Raw genomic sequence first — 19,016 nt, forward strand, 5'->3', positions numbered from 1 at the left:
CAGCTCACTCCACTAGGGCTGTGGCTTCCACATGGGCCTTCAAGAATGAGGTTCCTGTTGACCAATTTTTTTAAATTATATACTTTTGCTTCTTCGGAGGCTATTTTTGGGAGAAAGGTTTTGCAAGCCGTGGTGCCTTCCGTTTGGGTGACCTGATTTGCTCCCTCCCTTCATCCGTGTCCTAAAGCTTTGGTATTGGTTCCCACAAGTAAGGATGACGCCGTGGACCGGACACACCTATGTTGGAGAAAACAGAATTTATGCTTACCTGATAAATTACTTTCTCCAACGGTGTGTCCGGTCCACGGCCCGCCCTGGTTTTTTAATCAGGTCTGATGAATTATTTTCTCTAACTACAGTCACCACGTTACCATATGGTTTCTCCTATATATATTTCCTCCTGTCCGTCGGTCGAATGACTGGGGTAGGCGGAGCCTAGGAGGGACTATATGGCCAGCTTTGCTGGGCTCTTTGCCATTTCCTGTTGGGGAGGAGAATATCCCACAAGTAAGGATGACGCCGTGGACCGGACACACCGTTGGAGAAAGTAATTTATCAGGTAAGCATAAATTCTGTTATTTAAGTTCTTTTGACAGACATCCATTTTAGCCAATCAAAACTGGCTCACGGGGGGGCGGAGCCTACTTCTGAAGCGGCAGGACGCGTCTCTGTGAAGCTCCTGACTCAAGAGTTGTCTTTTCACTATTATTCTATATATTTCCTGTTTAATATTCACTTTAAACTACTAGACTGATAATAGACATAAGTAGCTTGGCAGCACTGGAAATCTTGAGCTGATATTTGACGACAGACCTAGCCTATGCTCTTCAGAAAAGCCACGTGGATCTACACTGTTCAGGAGACTTGGCGTCTAGTTTGCATTTCAGCGTGGCTTGGGCTGCCGCAAGAATAACCCCCCCAGGCAACTGGGTTACAGAGTACATTTGATACTCCATTGAACTACTATTTAGGAGCAATCTACCAAACTTGTTCTTTGATGGTCTGGACCCTAAGTTATCTTTCAGATACATAGTGAGATCGGAAGAGGAAGAGCTATCACAGGCCTACTGACACCTCTGATTCTATCATGGAAGCGATAACCAAATGGGAAAATTATGTTCCACAGCTGATCAGTGATCATTTTAGGGAACTGGAACAGCAGCTGGATTCTATATTATACACCACCTACGATTGTCCTCCAACAGCGGTCTTGCCACTGGCACAGAAAGAAGCTACATGCAGAGATCCGGAGCTCACTGCAGAGGCCTTACATATATGCACCAACCCATTGATAGCCCCCACGCATCAGGCTCCTTTGGAGATGTTGGAAGGGGTTCATGTAGCGGCCGTGACGAAGGTGAGCCCTGAACTCTGGGCCTTGAGAGATCGATGCAGAGAGGAAGGGAGAATGATACAGAGGCCCTTTGACACCCTGGCCACAACAGTGACGCATGATATGACAGAGTTAGCTGGACGGGCCGCGGGAAGGCACCCCCGGGGCGAGATCGGCCGGCTCTTCAAGAAGTTAAAACCAGCTATTGCGGATCTGAAGTTCACCAGCTACAAAGTGGTGTCCTGTAACTCGCAACAAAGGAAGCCCAATACTGTCCTACTATATGCACAGCCACGCTGGAAAGGAGGTCTTACCAAATTGGATGTTTTGTGTTACTTACCAGTTGGACATGGTGCTACATTGGAGAGTAATGACAGCCCAATTGGGCATAATTATGACACCGATTGGGACTGGTTGCAATATTCTGACTATGGCCTCTGCGCCCAGGGAATTGGGTAGATTACACTCCCCTGCACTGTACCAAGTGGGATTAAATAACCGATCCTAGTGCTTGGCCCTATGGTTTACCGTTAAGTATGAATGTTTGTTTGTCTACAGGACTGTTTCTGTTAATAATAGCTTAATAGCTGCTTATTATATCTAAGTTCTACTTGTTTTTATTGTCTGTATAAATTCTGTTTCATATGTGTATAGGTTACATGAGTCCACAGCTCTGATAAGTAGTATAACTTCTTCAATGATAGCATCATGCTTATACTAAATGCACTCTATCTTATTGTAATTGTATTTATACACCACGGAGTACTAAAGAAAAGAGGGGGCCTAAATGTCACAATCCTTTTATTATTAGGAGTGCCTAACCTGACTTAGAGGTAGTTTACCCTAAAATGCATAATTATTTTGTGACTGTCTGTATTTCTTGGATAGAAAATTCCCCTAGATGATGAAAGTCTAGTCAGTAGGGTAGTGTTAAGCTTAACAGTTTCAGGTAATCTCCAGTTGGCCGCAGAAACTCCCCACTAAGGTATCTTGTTGGATTACTATATTCATGAAACAGCTCACTTTCAGTGCTGTGAGACTATCTGATGTCCAGCAATATAGCTGAACTAATATTTCCACCACGCTCAGGCCCTAGACATTTAGCTTACCATAATGCACCTCAACGAGAACAGGGATTTGTGTTATAGTATTAGAATGGCTATCCATCCTCTTAATAGTGATACACTAGGTGATGCATTCCATATTTAATATGTATATGGGGTCCAGGTTCTCCAGATGCTCTCAACATAAGATATATGCTCTTACCTTCACATATAATTCTATCACTTCCCTAAACCCTCCCTACTATTGGCTGATGTATATCCCTGATGGTCCAAGAGAGATGGTCCAAGAGAGGCCAATGTTTATAATTTTGAGAGTTAATACTCTATATTTATCATAATCTAGGCAGGTGATACTTATTTTCTCACATAAAGACAAATTCAGGTTGATTCCTGTAATATTTAATTGCCAACATGTGCTATATTACATGCCTTTTGAACATGCATTTTATGATGATATGTAGAAAAATGACTTTATTGTTTGCTACCATATGTATTATGGTGGCTATATTTATGGCGTGTTTGTACTGTATTTATTTTTCAACCTTAATAAAAAATTATTTAAAAAAAACAACAACAAAAAAAAAACTGGCTCACCGGAACTTCACGTGCATGAGCACAGTGTTATCTTTATGACACACATGAACTAACACCCTCTAGTGGTGAAAAACTGTCAAAATGCCCTGAGAGAAGAGGCGGACTTCAAGGGCTTAGAAATTAGCATATGAACCCCCTAGGTTTAGCTTTCAACTAAGAATACCAAGAGAACAAAGCAAAATTGGTGATAAAAGTAAATTGGAAAATTGTTTAAAATTACATTCTCTATCTGAATCATGAAAGTTTATTTTGGACTAGACTGGCCCTTTAAGGAAGACACAGGAAAAACAGGCAGACATTTAGAGGTTTAAATGTTATAAAGTATATTAATATGACAATGTTGGTTGTACAAAACTGGGGAATGGTTAGTAAAGACGTTAACTATCTTTTTAAACAATAACAATGTTGGTGTTGACTGTCCCTTTAAACTACTTTTAGTTGCCAGGGCATAAATTGAGTGAATTGACTACAAAAAGCCGGTCTTGACTGCCAGAGTGTTTCATTGCCTGGCCAAATTATGTTTGTTAAAGGGACAGTAAAGTCAAAATTAACCTTTTATGATTTTGTTAGAGCGTTAATTAAAAATAAAAAAATAAACTTTATAATTTACTACGAAAAAAACGTATTTGCCTAATTCTGTTGGTATCCTTTCTTGTAAAGTAAACCTAGGTAGTCTTATAGGACTACACAATCATGCATGTGTCTTTAGCACCCTATGCAGCAGTATTTGCAACAATATTTGTTGCAGTGTTATACATTGTTGCAAACTCTGCTGCTGTAGAGTGCTAAAGACATATGTACACTTTTGAGGGCTCTGATCTTCAGCTAGGGTACCCTTCTTTGTGTTTTGAGCATTCTTGTGTTCTTACTCAATCAGAAAACATCTCCAGAAAAGAGCAAGTTTGAGACTTTGCCTCCAAGACCACCAGGGCATGGCGGAACTTTGGATGAAGAATGTTTTGGGACCCGAAAAGCCAGGTCTTCCTTTGGTCGAGGGTTTTTCAAGATCAAAAACAACAAAAAGACAGCAAGCACCCCAAATCTAGGTATGTGTAAGTGATAACCGTTGGTGTATGAGGCTAGGAAACGTAATACTGGAATAGATTTGTAATGTTTATGTTTCACATAATATATCTGCATCATTTGGTTTCTGCCTATAGATTATTAATAGTTCATAACACAAGTCTGGTGTCTAAACAATGGTGCAGTTTGTATATTTATAGACCAGTGAGTCTTGAAAGTATTACATCTAAATTCGGGTCCTTGGGCAATACTTGTATCTTTGCAACATGCTGCAGCTATATTTACATGCTGTGTGACTCAGCTTTATGTTTATCAGGATATTGACCGTTTAAATCTGCAGGTTTATTTGTGACTATAATTTAGAGGGGGGGGGGGGCAGGGAAAGGATGAATATTATTGTAAAATGTTAGTTTAAATAAGAGTGTAGCGTAAAGGTCGTTCATGAACAACGAGATTCTGTTCTGTGCAGACCAGGGAATGTGCTGTGTGTTTGCATGATGTGCGCAGTGATCAGAGGACCAGTTATATATTACTTTGTATTTACAAGGCTGTGAGATAAACAGTGAGTGTTTTACATAAAACATGGATGTAACGTCAGAAATGTTACTGCTCCCTACTCTGTTGCCTCTAGGTCTCCCCCTATATATATGTACCCATTACTAATCACTAGGAAAGCTGTCATTTGGGATTTTCCCTCGATGGTTCTGCTCATCATTAAATTCTGCCGGTAGGATTGGATCAAATACTTTTTTTTTGCTTAAATGTCTGTAGTTAAAGGGACATTATACACTAAATTTTTATTTTCATAAATGTTTTTGAGATGATCCATTTATATAGCCCATACAGGTTCTTTTTTGTAAAAGCCCCAAAGTGTTAGGAGATTACCGTCAGCTACCTACTCCAGCTTGCTCCTGTTTGTGTAAAGGGTCTTTTCATATGCAGAGGAAGGGGGAGGGGAGAGTGTCTGCTTTCACTGGGTGTTCCAGTCAACCTAATCAAAAGTGCTAAACTGGGAGCTTCTAAGTAAGTTTTTATACTGGATTTTTAGATCAGCATCTGTGCATATTTCTCTTTATAGTAGTGTCTCTTACATGCAGTTATATGAAAATTTTTGTATACTGCCCCTTTAACACTTTGAATTATAATATAAAGGAGCACAATTAGCCAAATTGTATATTTTACTCATAAAACAGGAGCCTGGACAAGATTTCTGTGACAAATTCTTAAGGGATATAGAAAGAATAATACCTGAGTTATATCTTTATTACATCAGAGATAATGATAAACTGTTCGCTTCATTTTGACTTAATTGCAGTAGAATGACTGCTGGTCTCATACATCTTAAGATTTAATTATCACGTGACGCTGTAAATGCCTCCTGTTTACTGCTGGCAATTCCTTCTCACAATAGAAATGGAATGTAACACAGCTGCTCCGGAGTTTCTTCTTATTTACTAAGCACCACCTGATTCCTATGTCTGGCCATGAGCAGCTTTTATAGTAAAAAACCTGAAGGCAGTTGCTAATGTTGTAAAGCAGAACTCAAACTTTAGAGTGAAAGATCATTAAAACCAGATGAGATTTGGAAGCGAATTTGAAAACCACCTTGCTTTAAACTAGCCAAAAACTTTATAACATTATTATGATTAACTTGCTTTATTACAATTAAGTGTCTTCTGGCTGTGTCCCTTGTTATTATAATGTATTTGTAATTTTGCTTGTACATTTTGGCTCGTGTATAATTGCAAAGTTAAAAAAAAAATATTGCTAAAATCTGAAACTTGTACACTAATAACAAATTGATCATCTTGATGTTTAGTGCAGTTTAAATATATAAATTGGCACAAAATGATATGAAAGTGTTAATTGCACCTGTAACATGAAAATCTAACAAGGTGTAGCCAATACCGAGTCACTTGGTCTCCTTTTGCATTGGCAAACGCCTGTTTCTTTTGCGTGGTTACCCAGTCTGAATGCAGCAATACAGATGTTCTGGATTTAACACGTATATCATTTGGGCATCTTCACTAATTCAAACAGCTGTGCTTCTAATTGATTCAAGTGCCATAGAAATCACAGATTATGCCAGATGGAAATATTGCAAAAGCTGTGAGACAGATTTGATAAAACACAAGAAGCAAACCTGATATAATCAGAACCTTTGTGTTTAACAAAGAGGGCAACCAAGTAAAAAAAGCCGTTTTGTAGCAGTAAAACACTTCTGATCCAGTGCTGTGCACGGCTATTATTTGGCAGCTATGCACATATGCCATTCCTGATTGGCTTATTAACTGTGCACAACTAAGGAGCAAATGTTTATTGCTACTGCAGTGTGTGTTTGTCAGGGAGTTACACAAACATTAGTGCTATAGGAAAATGCTGGGGATCATAACAGCATTTCCCTATCACTCTACCATGTGCCTTTAAAGCAGGCAGGGATGGGGGACCTTGACCCTCCAGATGTTTCAGAACTACATTTCCCATGATGCTCAACTGGACTCCCCAGTGCCTAATGTAATGGGTAATGTAATTCTGAAACATCAGAAGGGCCAAGGTTCCCCATCCCTGCTTTAAAGGAAGGGTACTATAGAATGTGGGCGTAGTCTCCTGGTGTTCTGTTTCTAGCCCCGTACGTGACGCAATGTAATAGCTTCCAAATCATATCAGCCAATTGTTTTTATCAGTACAAAGGGCAGCTCAGCGCAGCAAAATCATAAAATCAATCATTTGTCATTTATCATTTATGTTAAGGTTATGTTTGTGCACAGAGTGGATAGAATTCTATTTATTAAAAAACAAGAAAGTAAAGCTGCTAAATGCTGAACCTGTGTGATCAGTAACCGGTCACTTTAGTTTTGGGTTACGGCGTTTAAAGCTTCTTCTTTTTTTCGCATTAATTAGTGGAACTTCCTGTGTTTGAAATGGTGACGTCTCTTGCTAATCCCTTGCATGTGTGCTCCTCTTTAGTACAATCAGCACCAATAATAAAGGTACCCAGAGTTAGAAAGGTTTCCACCGTGAATTTTCAGTAACATGTTTTGAACAGTACCGTATGTGGACTGTAAACGGTTCTATTGAAATTCATAGGACTTTTTTAATAATGTTTTTTGGGGGGTATGTGAGTATGTCACTGCAGCCAATCAACAGGCTGATTCGCTGCATTAACTTATTTTTAGAAATAATGGCTTCCTCCTACAGAAAGAGCTTATGTATCTTATTTACAGAGATTGTAGGATTTTCCAAGCAAGGAAGTTGTGTTTACATTTTAAAATAGGTTATATATAATATAAGAAAACCAATTTTGAATGCTTATTTTTAAATGGTTAACCCCTTGGCTGCATTTCATAGTAATCCTTTTTTATATCCAAAGGTTTAAATGCTTGATAGAAATTTAGTGGATTATGTCCCTTTAAATAATAGTAATAGATATATAGTTACTTCTGATACTAATTTTCCATGCCCAACTACATTTAAGAGACTGGCTCATATTTCCAAATCAACAGTGATTCCACTTAATTAAAGGGACTTTAAAATAATAGTGTATAACAGCATTTAAGCATTGGTTTGCTAAATAAAATAAACGCTGTCATTTTGTTAGCATGATTTACAATGTTTTGGAAATCAAGAACAGTTCAGGTAAAAACCCCTTCATAGAATTTATTTTCCGATCTCCTTTTCTGTGGCCAGCTAAAGTGAATGTAAATTTTGATGAAAAAGTGTCTGGTTTTTAAAAATTCAATTAAAAACAGGGGCACTTTAATTCATCAAAATTTACATTTCACTCGTGTTGTGAAAATACTTACCTTTTAATCTTGACAGCCGCTCCAGCTTCCCCCCCAGTTGTTGCAAGCCTCTTCCTACCATGATTGGAAGAAGCCGGATTCCTCATTTTGGACCCAGGAAGAGGCTTTGCAACGGGCGGAGGAAGCAGTAGCGGCTGTCAAGATTAAAAGGTAAGTATTTTCACAACACGAGTGAAATGTAAATATTTATGAATTAAAGTGCCCCTGTTTTTAATCAAATTTTTTAAAACCGGGCACTTTTTCATCAAAATTTACATTCACTTTAAGGGCAGGTGTAAATAATTGTGTACTCTGAGCTAAGAAATCACTGTGTAGAATGTTGCCAATGTTCAAGCCTAAAACAAAGCAATATTCAGAGATATTTTAAAACAATAATGTATTGTTTATTATTATGTTTTATTTTCCATAATTAGACATCTTCTAGAGAGGTTAAATGTTTAATGTCTAAAAGAATTTATATTATTACAGCAAACACAATATAAAAGTCTGATTTTGACCAGCATTAGAGGATTTAACACTAGGAGTTTCTTATTGTGACAGCAGACATTATCTCTGTACAAAACCTGCCCCTTTAAAAAGCTATTGCTTCTTTCCATTAACGCAGCATATTACTCAAACTGATCTGTCATTTATATGAAAGGGCAACAGGGAGAAATAAACTTGTATAATTAGCAATGCAATGACACTCTGAATTTCAAATAAACAGTAGATTTTTTTTACTGGCAAATTAATTTTTCTCTCATTTTCTGCCCCCCTTATATCATGTGACAGATATCAGCCAATCACAGACTAGTATACGTATACCCTGTGACCTTGTGCACGTGCTCAGTAGGATCTTGTTCCCCAGAAAGTGTGTATATAAAACGCCTCTGCAAAATGTTATAATGAAAGTGTCTTAAAACTGCATGTTCCTTCTGAATCATAAAAATGTATTTTGACTTGAGTGTCCCTTTAACAAAAATCAGTTTAAACTAACAGTACATGCACGTTTGTGCTCAACTTAGTGCTGGATATCTTCTCACTGGCTAGCAGAGACAATCCCCTCAGATAGTTAAAGGGATTATTTTAATGGGTAATGACACAGCTTTAAAGGGTTTTGTAGCATCTTGTGTCTGTGTGTATCTTCCTCTACTTTGTAATCTGGGTTTCTATCTCTTTTTGTTTTGTTGCAATGTAACTTTAATGAATGTCTTTCTGCAAATTCTCTCCCTGGGCTGCGTGTGATTTTGTGCATTTAATGGAAATCTGAAGATCGCAGCCGAAGTGCAAGCGCACCCACCTTAGGTATAGTAAAAATGCATGTTAAACCGCCAGCGTGCTGTGCTCCCATGATCCTCTAACAGCTGCGTAGCCAATCAGCTAGATTACTCATCACTACTTGTTTTATTGCTGTTACTGACTCATCACTAAAATATTTGTGCCGTAGAGTTTTGTACTAATCTGGTGTGGTGTAAATAATTGCCCAGTGTGCCCAAGTTAAGGCTTTTTACTGATCTAACGCGTTTGTCATTTTATTCATCATTACAACATGTTACAGACGGAGTATCATCAGTAAGTTTCATGCCTTATGTAAACTGTTTTCTATTTACATTTTATAAAAATGTTATTTTCTTACTGTGATAGAATCATATGACTAAGCTGCCACTTAGTCTGAAATCTAATTTGCTTTTATATTTTCATTATTTTAAAGCATTTATTTAATAATAATTGTTATTCAGTTATTAACACATTATGAGGTCATGTATGTATGTGAAAGGCTGAATATAGAAGATAAAACAAAGAAGAGATAGAGGATAATCATTTATATCTGTAATAACGCCAGTCTCTGTCATATTATTGTATCCTGAGTCTTCACTGGTGAGTATATAACTTCATGCTTTTTGTTGGTGACAGTAAAAACTTCCCAGAAGTCTCAGTAGTCAGCTCTTCCCCTCCTTGTCAGTTTCTGTTGTTTTTTTTTTTTGTTTTTTTATTTATTTTTTTGTGTGTGTTTTTTTACCTGACAAGTGTTGGCATGAGATGCTTCAGGAATCACGTTTTTGTTGTTTGTTGGGGTCCTGAGATGTTTGACAAGAGTACCGGGACAACGTTCCATTTAATAAGTGTATTTCATTTGCTTTGTCACTTCAGTATCCTGCTATTTGCTGATAGTACCATCTTGCGCCAGTTACATCATTTGATGAGATGTGTTGAGAGAGAATTCAGGTTTAAGGGTAGATTTATCAAGCATGCTGCAATCTACCCCCGAAGTTTTAGGTCCGCCTGAAACTTAAGTTAAGAAGCATCAGGCGTAAGACCGCTGCTCCTTAAAGGGACACTGAACCCAATTTTTTTTCTTTTGTGATTCAGATAGAGCATGCAATTTTAAGCAACTTTCTAATTGACTCCTATTATCAAATTTTCTTCATTCTTTTGGTATCTTTATTTGAAAAGCAAGAAAGTATGTTTAGATGCCGGCCCATTTTTGGTGAACAACCTGGGTTGTTCCTGCTGATTGGTGGATAAATTCACCCACCAATAAACAAGTGCTGTTCAGGGTCTGAACCAAAAACTGAGTGGCTCCTTAGATTAGATGCCTTCTTTTTCAAATAAAAATAGCAAGAGAACGAAGAAAATTTGATAATAGGAGTAAATTAGAAAGTTGCTTAAAATTGCATGCTCTATCTGCATCACAAAAGAAAAAAAATGGGTTCAGTGTCCCTTTAACTAATCCTCTACCTCTTAGATGGCAGACAGCAATCATCCCAATCGGATACGATTGGGATGATTGACACCGCAAATATGCAGGGGGCGGCATTTCACAAGAAATGCTTGTGCAATGATAAATGCCGTCAGCGTATGCTGTCTGCATTGATTGATGTCGAACGGACATGATCCGCTACAGCGAGTCATGTCCTCCCTACATTTGATAAAACGTCCCCTTAGTCTCTACAACCGTAGCACTGTATGTTTATTTATTACTCGTTTACAGATACAGGTAACATAGGCAATTGTGCAATATATTTGCATATCCTTACCTGGAATTCCCTGCTCCAGTGGGAACGCTGTTGTCTGGGGTTTGTGGGTGTTCTGTACAGTGATCTCTTAAGTGTCTCTGTACTCACAAAGGATTTTTTTTTTTATAGTGTGATTCTTTTTCCTAAAGCCTTTTGGAAATCTAGGACATATTCTTGCAGTAGTTGCACATATACATTCATACCACTATTCCTGTGAAGTGTGGACCCTTCCTTCAAGGTTTCCATAGATAAGAGAATGGAAACAACCTTCTAGTTATATGCCAGCAATTTTCTTTGTGCGGTTCAAATTTTGAGTAACTGATTTGCATCTTGCTGACTGAATTCTCTTCTTTTTTCTTTGGTCAAGGACGCTTGATAGTCTAGTTATCCTCAGTCAGGTAGAGATGTTTTTTTTTAATGTTTTTTTTTTTGTTTTTTTTAGATGTTATGGCTCTTTTTTTCTTTCTTTTTTTTGTACATATCATTTGTCGAGGTGCTTTTCCTGTATTACATTCCTTAGGTTCTAGTGAAATGACATAAGTATTTTTCCGATTTATTCATAACAAACTGTACCTTCAGAATATATGTATATCGGAACAAGATTGTAGCTTTATTCAGTTTTATTTCATCCTTTATTGTTAGAAAAGATGGAGTACTTTAAGCTTACTTAACTGTAGGGCTGCAACTAACGATTATTTTCATAATCGATTAATCGGCCGATTATTTTTTCGATTAATCGACTAATCGGTTAAAAAAAAATCCTATATTTAAAATAAAATCCAAATACTGAGTGTTATAAATATAAACTTCCAACTAAAACTTTACATTAAAACAACTGTTGATCCAATTTTTTAAGCAGCAGAACAATTTTTTTTAATTAAGCAAAACAAAAGCACAAACTCTTTGAAAAGAGGTAGAAGTAGAAATAGATAAACTACCACTGTTGATAACATTCTGCTATTCACTCTTTCAGAAACTTTGCTTTGAAATGCAAAAATGTCATCATGACCACATGTTCCTGGCTGAGGCTGGCTCTCTTTTTTGCAAGCTATTTTGCCTGCTCAGATGGTGTTGAGGTGCCTGGGATGCATAAGTAGGGTTTTGCCAATTTCACCAAGGTGGGCTATTTATCTTTGTTAGTTCTCCACCAATGCAAGGGGCCTCTCAACAAAGTAAGCCTGGACTTAATTTTAACATAAAAATATCTTGAATATCTATATGCAGTGGTAAATAACCAGCTATAAGGTTAGGGGGGAAAATATCTAGTCCACTCTTAAAATAACAAATATATACTTACAGAGGTTGAATTTGGTACATTTTCCAATTAATTAAAAATAGAAGAAAAAAGGCAAAAGAGCTAACGACTATCAGTAAAAGGATACAGCCTTACACATTTATCTATAGAGTACATATAAACAGAAATAGCAAGCAATCTGCTAAAAATTGTGCAAACAGGTAATAGTGACATTAATTCATATAACAAATGGCATCAATCTAGGGCTAGGTGTAAATAACAAGCTCAGCAGTATATCATGCAAAGCATAGTCCCAAATCACCTGATTTAATATAAACAATACAAATTATGACTCCTATTTTTTTTCTGGGTTAAAAAGAAACCTATAGTGTCCTGAAAAAGTGATAAGTAAACGTCTGTAGACGTCCTTTAGGCTAAGGACATAACCATAAAACACAATACCATGTGCAGGAGCTCATCGGAGTGAAGCAGCTGGTGCTGTGCACAGACCAACTTATTGCAAACCAACTAATCGATTATGAGATTCGTTGACAACTATTTTCATAATCGATTATTATCAATTATGCCGATTAGTTGTTGCAACTCTACTCAACTGTCTCGAGTCCAGAAAAGGATGAAACTGGTCTTCACCTTAAACTTGGGAATCTTTCTAGTCGTTTTAATCTTGAACTGTGACAGTTTATGACCACCAAAGATATAAAGAATGCTTTTTTCATAATTATATCACTCCAGATATTTCCTAATGTTTGCATAGGAACAATTCCATTTTTAGTTTGTTGCTCTTTCTTTTGGCCCAGCTATAGTCTGGTACTTGACACTCCTTTATCGTATTAAAGGTGTTGATATAGGAATCAATCTCTCCTAATTTGTATTTAGTTTTTTCTAAAATTGTTGTTGACCATTTTTTTCTGTTTGTCATGTTGACTAAGTTCATAAACGGAAGAATATGCACTGGGATTTCCAATCTGTTTTGGAGATGGTGGAATTTCTTTGGAACTGTGTAGACCTGGCTTTAGCCATTTGCTGTCTGCAAGTTCAGGTTTTCTTTAGTGGACTTTTTAGATGTGTTGGATTCATTCAACTCTCTGAATAGTCTACAAGCCCTGTAAGATCCCCCAATTCCTTTTGTAAAGTAGAGCTCATTCCGCTAGGCTTAAAATACTTTATTTTGTTATTTGAAATAGCTGTTTCTGCCTGTTGAAACCACAACCTACATTGACAATATAAATATAAAATGTATTCTCTGTAGAAAAGTTATGTAAACAGGAAACTATAGCACTGACTAATATCCCGATGGGTGGCAGGAGAGACAGCAGATTTTTGTATCTAAAATAACTTGTTGTGCCCAGCCATAATTAGCATTTCAATACCTAATTATGTTTAGACATAGATAACATTAGCAGGTCTGTTATACCTGCAGGCTCAGCCCATTTTATGGGCATGTCCTTGAAAACAAGTGGTGGTTTCATTGAGCAAATTTCCCATGAATTTAATGCCCTGCGGTATGTATAACAAGTCATTTGGAACACATTTAACCCTTTGAGCACTTTCCGACCTGGGTGCTAATATTTTCTAAGGTTTTTTTAATTTATTTAATTTTTGAAAAAAGTGTTTTAACTTTTGTTATTGTTTTTACAGACCCCCACGACTTACACTGTTGGAAAGGTTAGGCGATTCCCTTTCCAACAGTGGGTCTTGGGGGTCTGTAGCTGCTTAGATGCCTGAGATACAGGCTTCTAAACAGCATGCCCCCTCCTCCTATACTTAACATTATTAAGTATAAATAAAGTTGCACAGTGACATCATCACGTTATTGCGCGTGACGTCACCGTGCATCACGTGAAGCCCTGGCGATGCCTGTCACTCTACAGGCAGCGATCGCCGGGGTAGGAGCTGTTAGGAGCCCCCAGATCTCCCTCAAGGTGGGAGAGTGCTCATGACGGCTCTGAGCCGTCATCGGCACCAGAGTGAGAAACTCTGTGATGGCTCAGAGCCGTCATTAGCACTCAAAGGGTTAAAGGGACACTGAACCCAAAATTTTTCTTTCGTGATTCAGATAGAGCATGCAGTTTTAAGCAACTTTCTAATTTACTCCTATTATCAAATTTTCGTCATTCTCTTGGTATGTTTATTTGAAAAGCAAGAATGTAAGTTTAGATGCCGGCCCATTTTTGGTGAACAAACTGGGTTGTCCTTGCTGATTGGACAGCACCAATAAACAAGTGCTGTCCATGGTTCTGAACCAAACATTTGCTGGCTCCTTATTTTAGATGCCTTCTTTTTCAAATAAAGATAGCAAGATAACTAAAACAAATTGATAATAGAAGTAAACTAGAAAGTTGCTTAAAATTGCATGCTCTATCTGAATCACGAAAGAAAAAAAATTGGGTTCAGTATCCCTTTAAAAGAAATCAATTTGATAGTACAATATCCCTTTAACAATACATAAATACCTTATTGTACAAAGTAATACTAAGGTCTGCCCTGACCATCCTTTGTATGGACGTTTGACATTTCCCTAAAGCATTACTGGAAACTTTAACCCTTTCTTCACCCCATCCCAAATAGCAGGTCCTTGATTGGACTTTTGAGAACTAAAGCTAACCAGAGCAGGTGAGAGGTGCATAGGAGAATTTGGGGAGTCCCAGACTTGTGGGAAGTTTTACCTACTCTACATGAGAATTTATAATCGCTGGTGAAGACTCATACGGTATCTTATTAAATATAAATAAAAAGATTTTATGGTAAGTATGAAATACACATCATTTCTCACCTCTGACACAAGCATATATAAAGTATTGCTGTATAGATTTACATACTATAGCTAATACTTTGCTACATATTCCGAGAAGATATTTCTTTCTTTCATGTAATTAGCAAGAGTCAATGAGCTAGTGACGTATGGGATATACATTCCTACCAGGAGGGGCAAAGTTTCCCAAACCTCAAAATGCCTACAAATACACCCCTCACCACACCCACAAATCAGTTTTACAAACTTTGCCCCCCATGGAGGTGGTGAAGTAAGTTTGTGCTAGATTCTACGTTGATATGCGCTTCGCAGCAGGCTGGAGCCCGGTTTTTCTCTCCGAGTGCAGTGAATGTCAGAGGGATGTGAAGAGAGTATTGCTTATTTGAATTCAATGGTCTCCTTCTACGGGATCTATTTCATAGGTTCTCTGTTATTGGTCGTAGAGATTCATCTCTTACCTCCCTTTTCAGATCGACGATATACTCTTATATATACCATTACCTCTACTGATTCTCGTTTCAGTACTGGTTTGGCTTTCTACTACATGTAGATGAGTGTCCTGGGGTAAGTAAGTCTTATTTTCTGTGACACTCTAAGCTATGGTTGGGCACTTTTATATAAAGTTCTAAATATATGTGTTTAAACATTTATTTGCCTTGATTCAGGATGTTCAATATTCCTTATTTCAGACAGTCAGTTTCATTATTTGGGATAATGCATTTGAATAATCAATTTTTCTTACCTTAAAATTTGACTTTTTTCCTGTGGGCTGTTAGGCTCGCGGGGGCTGAAAATGCTTCTTTTTATTGCGTAATTCTTGGCGCTGACTTTTTTGGCGCAAAAAAAAAAAAAAAAAATTCTTAGTAATTTCCGGCGTCATACTTGTCACCGGAAGTTGTTTGGATTTGCGTCATTTTTTTGACGTTTTTGCACCAAAGATGTCGGCGTCACCGGATGTGGCGTCATTTTTGGCGCCAAATAATGTGGGCGTCTTTTTTGGCGCTAAAAAAATATGGGCGTCATTATTGTCTCCACATTATTTAAGTCTCATTGTTTATTTGCTTCTGGTTGCTAGAAGCTTGTTCATTGGCATTTTTTCCCATTCCTGAAACTGTCATTTAAGGAATTTGATCAATTTTGCTTTATATGTTGTTTTTTCTATTACATATTGCAAGATGTCTCAAATTGACCCTGGATCAGAAGCTACTTCTGGACATTCGCTGCCTGATGCTGGATCTACCAAAGTTAAGTGCATTTGTTGTAAACTTGTGGTAACTGTCCCTCCGGCTGTTGTTTGTGATGAATGTCATGATAAACTTGCTAATGCAAATAATATTTCCTTTAGTAATGTTCCATTACCTGTTGCTGTTCCTTCAACATCTAATACTCAGGGTGTTCCTGTTAACATAAGAGATTTTGTTTCTAAATCCATTAGGAAGGCTATGTCTGTTATTCCTCCTTCCAGTAAACGTAAAAAGACTTTTAAAACTTCTCATTTATCAGATGAATTTTTAAATGAACATCATCATTCTGATTCTGTTTCTGATGATGATTTCTCTGGTTCAGAGGATTCTGTTTCAGAAATTGACACTGATAAATCTTCATATTTATTTAAAATGGAATTTATTCGTTCTTTACTTAAAGAAGTCTTAATTGCATTAGAAATAGAGGAATCTGGTCCTCTTGATACTAAATCTAAACGTTTAAATACGGTTTTTAAACCTCCTGTAGTTATTCCGGAAGTTTTTCCCGTCCCTGATGCTATTTCTGAAGTAATTTCCAGGGAATGGAATAATCTGGGTAATTCTTTTACTCCTTCTAAAAGGTTTAAGAAATTGTATCCTGTGCCATCTGACAGATTAGAGTTTTGGGACAAAATCCCTAAAGTTGATGGGGCTAGCTCTACTCTTGCTAAACGTACTACTATTCCTACGGCAGATAGTACTTCTTTAAAGGATCCTTTAGATAGGAAAATTGAATCCTTTCTAAGAAAAGCTTATTTCTCCAACATTGGTGTGTCCGGTCCACGGCGTCATCCTTACTTGTGGGAATATCTCTTCCCCAACAGGAAATGGCAAAGAGTCCCAGCAAAGCTGGCCATATAGTCCCTCCTAGGCTCCGCCCACCCCAGTCATTCTCTTTGCCGTTGCACAGGCAACATCTCCACGGAGATGGTTAAGAGTATGTGGTGTTCAGTAATAAAGTGTGCTCTGTTTAAAATTTAAAGAGACAGTAACGGTTTTGTTTTAAAACGGTTTTTGTGCTTTATTGACAAGTTTAAGCCTGTTTAACATGTCTGTACCTTCAGATAAGCTATGTTCTATATGTATGAAAGTCAATGTGTCTCCCCCTTCAAAATTATGTGATAATTGTGCCATAGCGTCCAAAGAAAGTAAGGACAGTACTGCCACAGATAGTAAAATTGCCCAAGATGTTTCATCAGATGAAGGGAGTAGACATAGTTCTACATCATCTCCTTCTGTGTCTACGCCAGTTTTGCCCACGCAGGAGGCCCCTAGTACTTCTAGCGCGCCAATGCTTATTACTATGCAGCAATTGACGGCAGTAATGGATAACTCCATAGCAAATATTTTATCCAAAATGCCTGCATATCAGAGAAAGCGCGATTGCTCTGTTTTAAACACTGAAGAGCAGGAGGGCGCTGATGATAATTGCTCTGTCATACCCTCACACCAATCTGAAGGGGCCATGAGGGAGGTTTTGTCAGATGGGGAAGTTTCAGATTCATGAAAAATTTCTCAACAGGCTGAACCTGATGTTGTGACATTTAAATTTAAATTAGAGCATCTCCGCGCACTGCTTAAGGAGGTGTTATCTACTCTGGATGATTGTGACAACCTGGTCATTCCAGAAAAATTATGCAAGATGGACAAGTTCCTAGAGGTTCCGGTGCACCCCGACGCTTTTCCTATACCCAAGCGGGTGGCGGACATAGTGAATAAGGAGTGGGAGAAGCCCGGCATACCTTTTGTCCCCCCTCCTATATTTAAGAAATTATTTCCTATGGTCGACCCCAGAAAGGACTTATGGCAGACAGTCCCTAAGGTCGAGGGGGCAGTTTCTACTCTAAACAAGCGCACTACTATTCCTATCGAGGATAATTGTGCTTTCAAAGATCCTATGGATAAAAAATTGGAGGGTTTGCTTAAAAAGATTTTTGTACAGCAAGGTTACCTTCTGCAACCCATTTCGTGCATTGTTCCTGTCACTACAGCAGCGTGGTTCTGGTTCGAGGAACTAGAAAAGTCGCTCAGTAGAGAGACTCCATATGAGGAAGTTATGGACAGAGTTCACGCACTTAAGTTGGCTAATTCTTTTATTCTAGATGCCGCTTTGCAATTAGCTAGATTAGCGGCGAAAAATTCAGGGTTTGCAATTGTGGCGCGTAGAGCGCTTTGGCTAAAGTCTTGGTCAGCGGATGTATCATCCAAGACAAAATTGCTTAATATTCCCTTCAAGGGTAAAACTCTCTTTGGGCCAGAATTGAAAGAGATTATCTCAGACATCACTGGGGGAAAGGGCCACGCCCTCCCACAAGATAGGCCTTTCAAAGCCAAGAATAAGTCTAATTTTCGTTCCTTTCGTAACTTCAGGAACGGACCGGCCTCTAATTCTACATCCTCTAAGCAAGAGGGTAATGCTTCACAAACCAAACCAGCCTGGAAACCGATGCAAGGCTGGAACAAGGGTAAGCAGGCCAAGAAGCCTGCTGCTGCTAACAAAGCAGCATGAAGGAGTAGCCCCCGATCCGGGACCGGATCTAGTAGGGGGCAGACTCTCTCTCTTTGCTCAGGCTTGGGCAAGAGATGTTCAGGATCCCTGGACACTAGAAATAGTTTCTCAGGGTTATCTTCTGGAATTCAAGGAACTACCCCCAAGGGGAAGGTTCCACATGTCTCACTTATCCTCAAACCAAATAAAGAGACAGGCATTCTTACATTGTGTAGAAGATCTGTTAAAAATGGGAGTGATACACCCAGTTCCAACGGCAGAACAGGGAATGGGATTTTACTCAAATCTGTTTGTAGTTCCCAAAAAAGAGGGAACTTTCAGACCAATTCTGGATTTAAAGATCCTAAACAAATTTCTCAGAGTACCATCGTTCAAAATGGAAACCATTCGAACGATTCTACCTACAATCCAGGAAGGTCAATTTCTCCAACATTGGTGTGTCC

The 19,016-nt window shown here is 38.1% G+C and overlaps 1 protein-coding gene across 15 annotated transcripts in view; it reads left to right on the plus strand.

Annotated features, from left to right (window-relative positions):
• The window catches only part of PPFIBP1 (PPFIA binding protein 1), a 650,864-nt gene that overhangs the window by 476,164 nt on the left and 155,684 nt on the right, over positions 1-19,016 (plus strand). For 10 of the 15 annotated variants that reach the window (XM_053719064.1, XM_053719065.1, XM_053719066.1 and 7 more), the window contains 2 exons: positions 3,869-4,037; positions 9,069-9,101. In XM_053719064.1, coding sequence (XP_053575039.1) covers positions 3,869-4,037; positions 9,069-9,101 — 202 coding nt within the window. The remainder of the gene's footprint in view (positions 1-3,868; positions 4,038-9,068; positions 9,102-19,016) is intronic. The other 5 variants (XM_053719067.1, XM_053719068.1, XM_053719077.1 and 2 more) reach the window with 1 other exon arrangement.

Source organism: Bombina bombina, chromosome 6 (genome assembly GCF_027579735.1).
Source record: "Bombina bombina isolate aBomBom1 chromosome 6, aBomBom1.pri, whole genome shotgun sequence".
Lineage (NCBI taxonomy): Eukaryota > Metazoa > Chordata > Amphibia > Anura > Bombinatoridae > Bombina > Bombina bombina.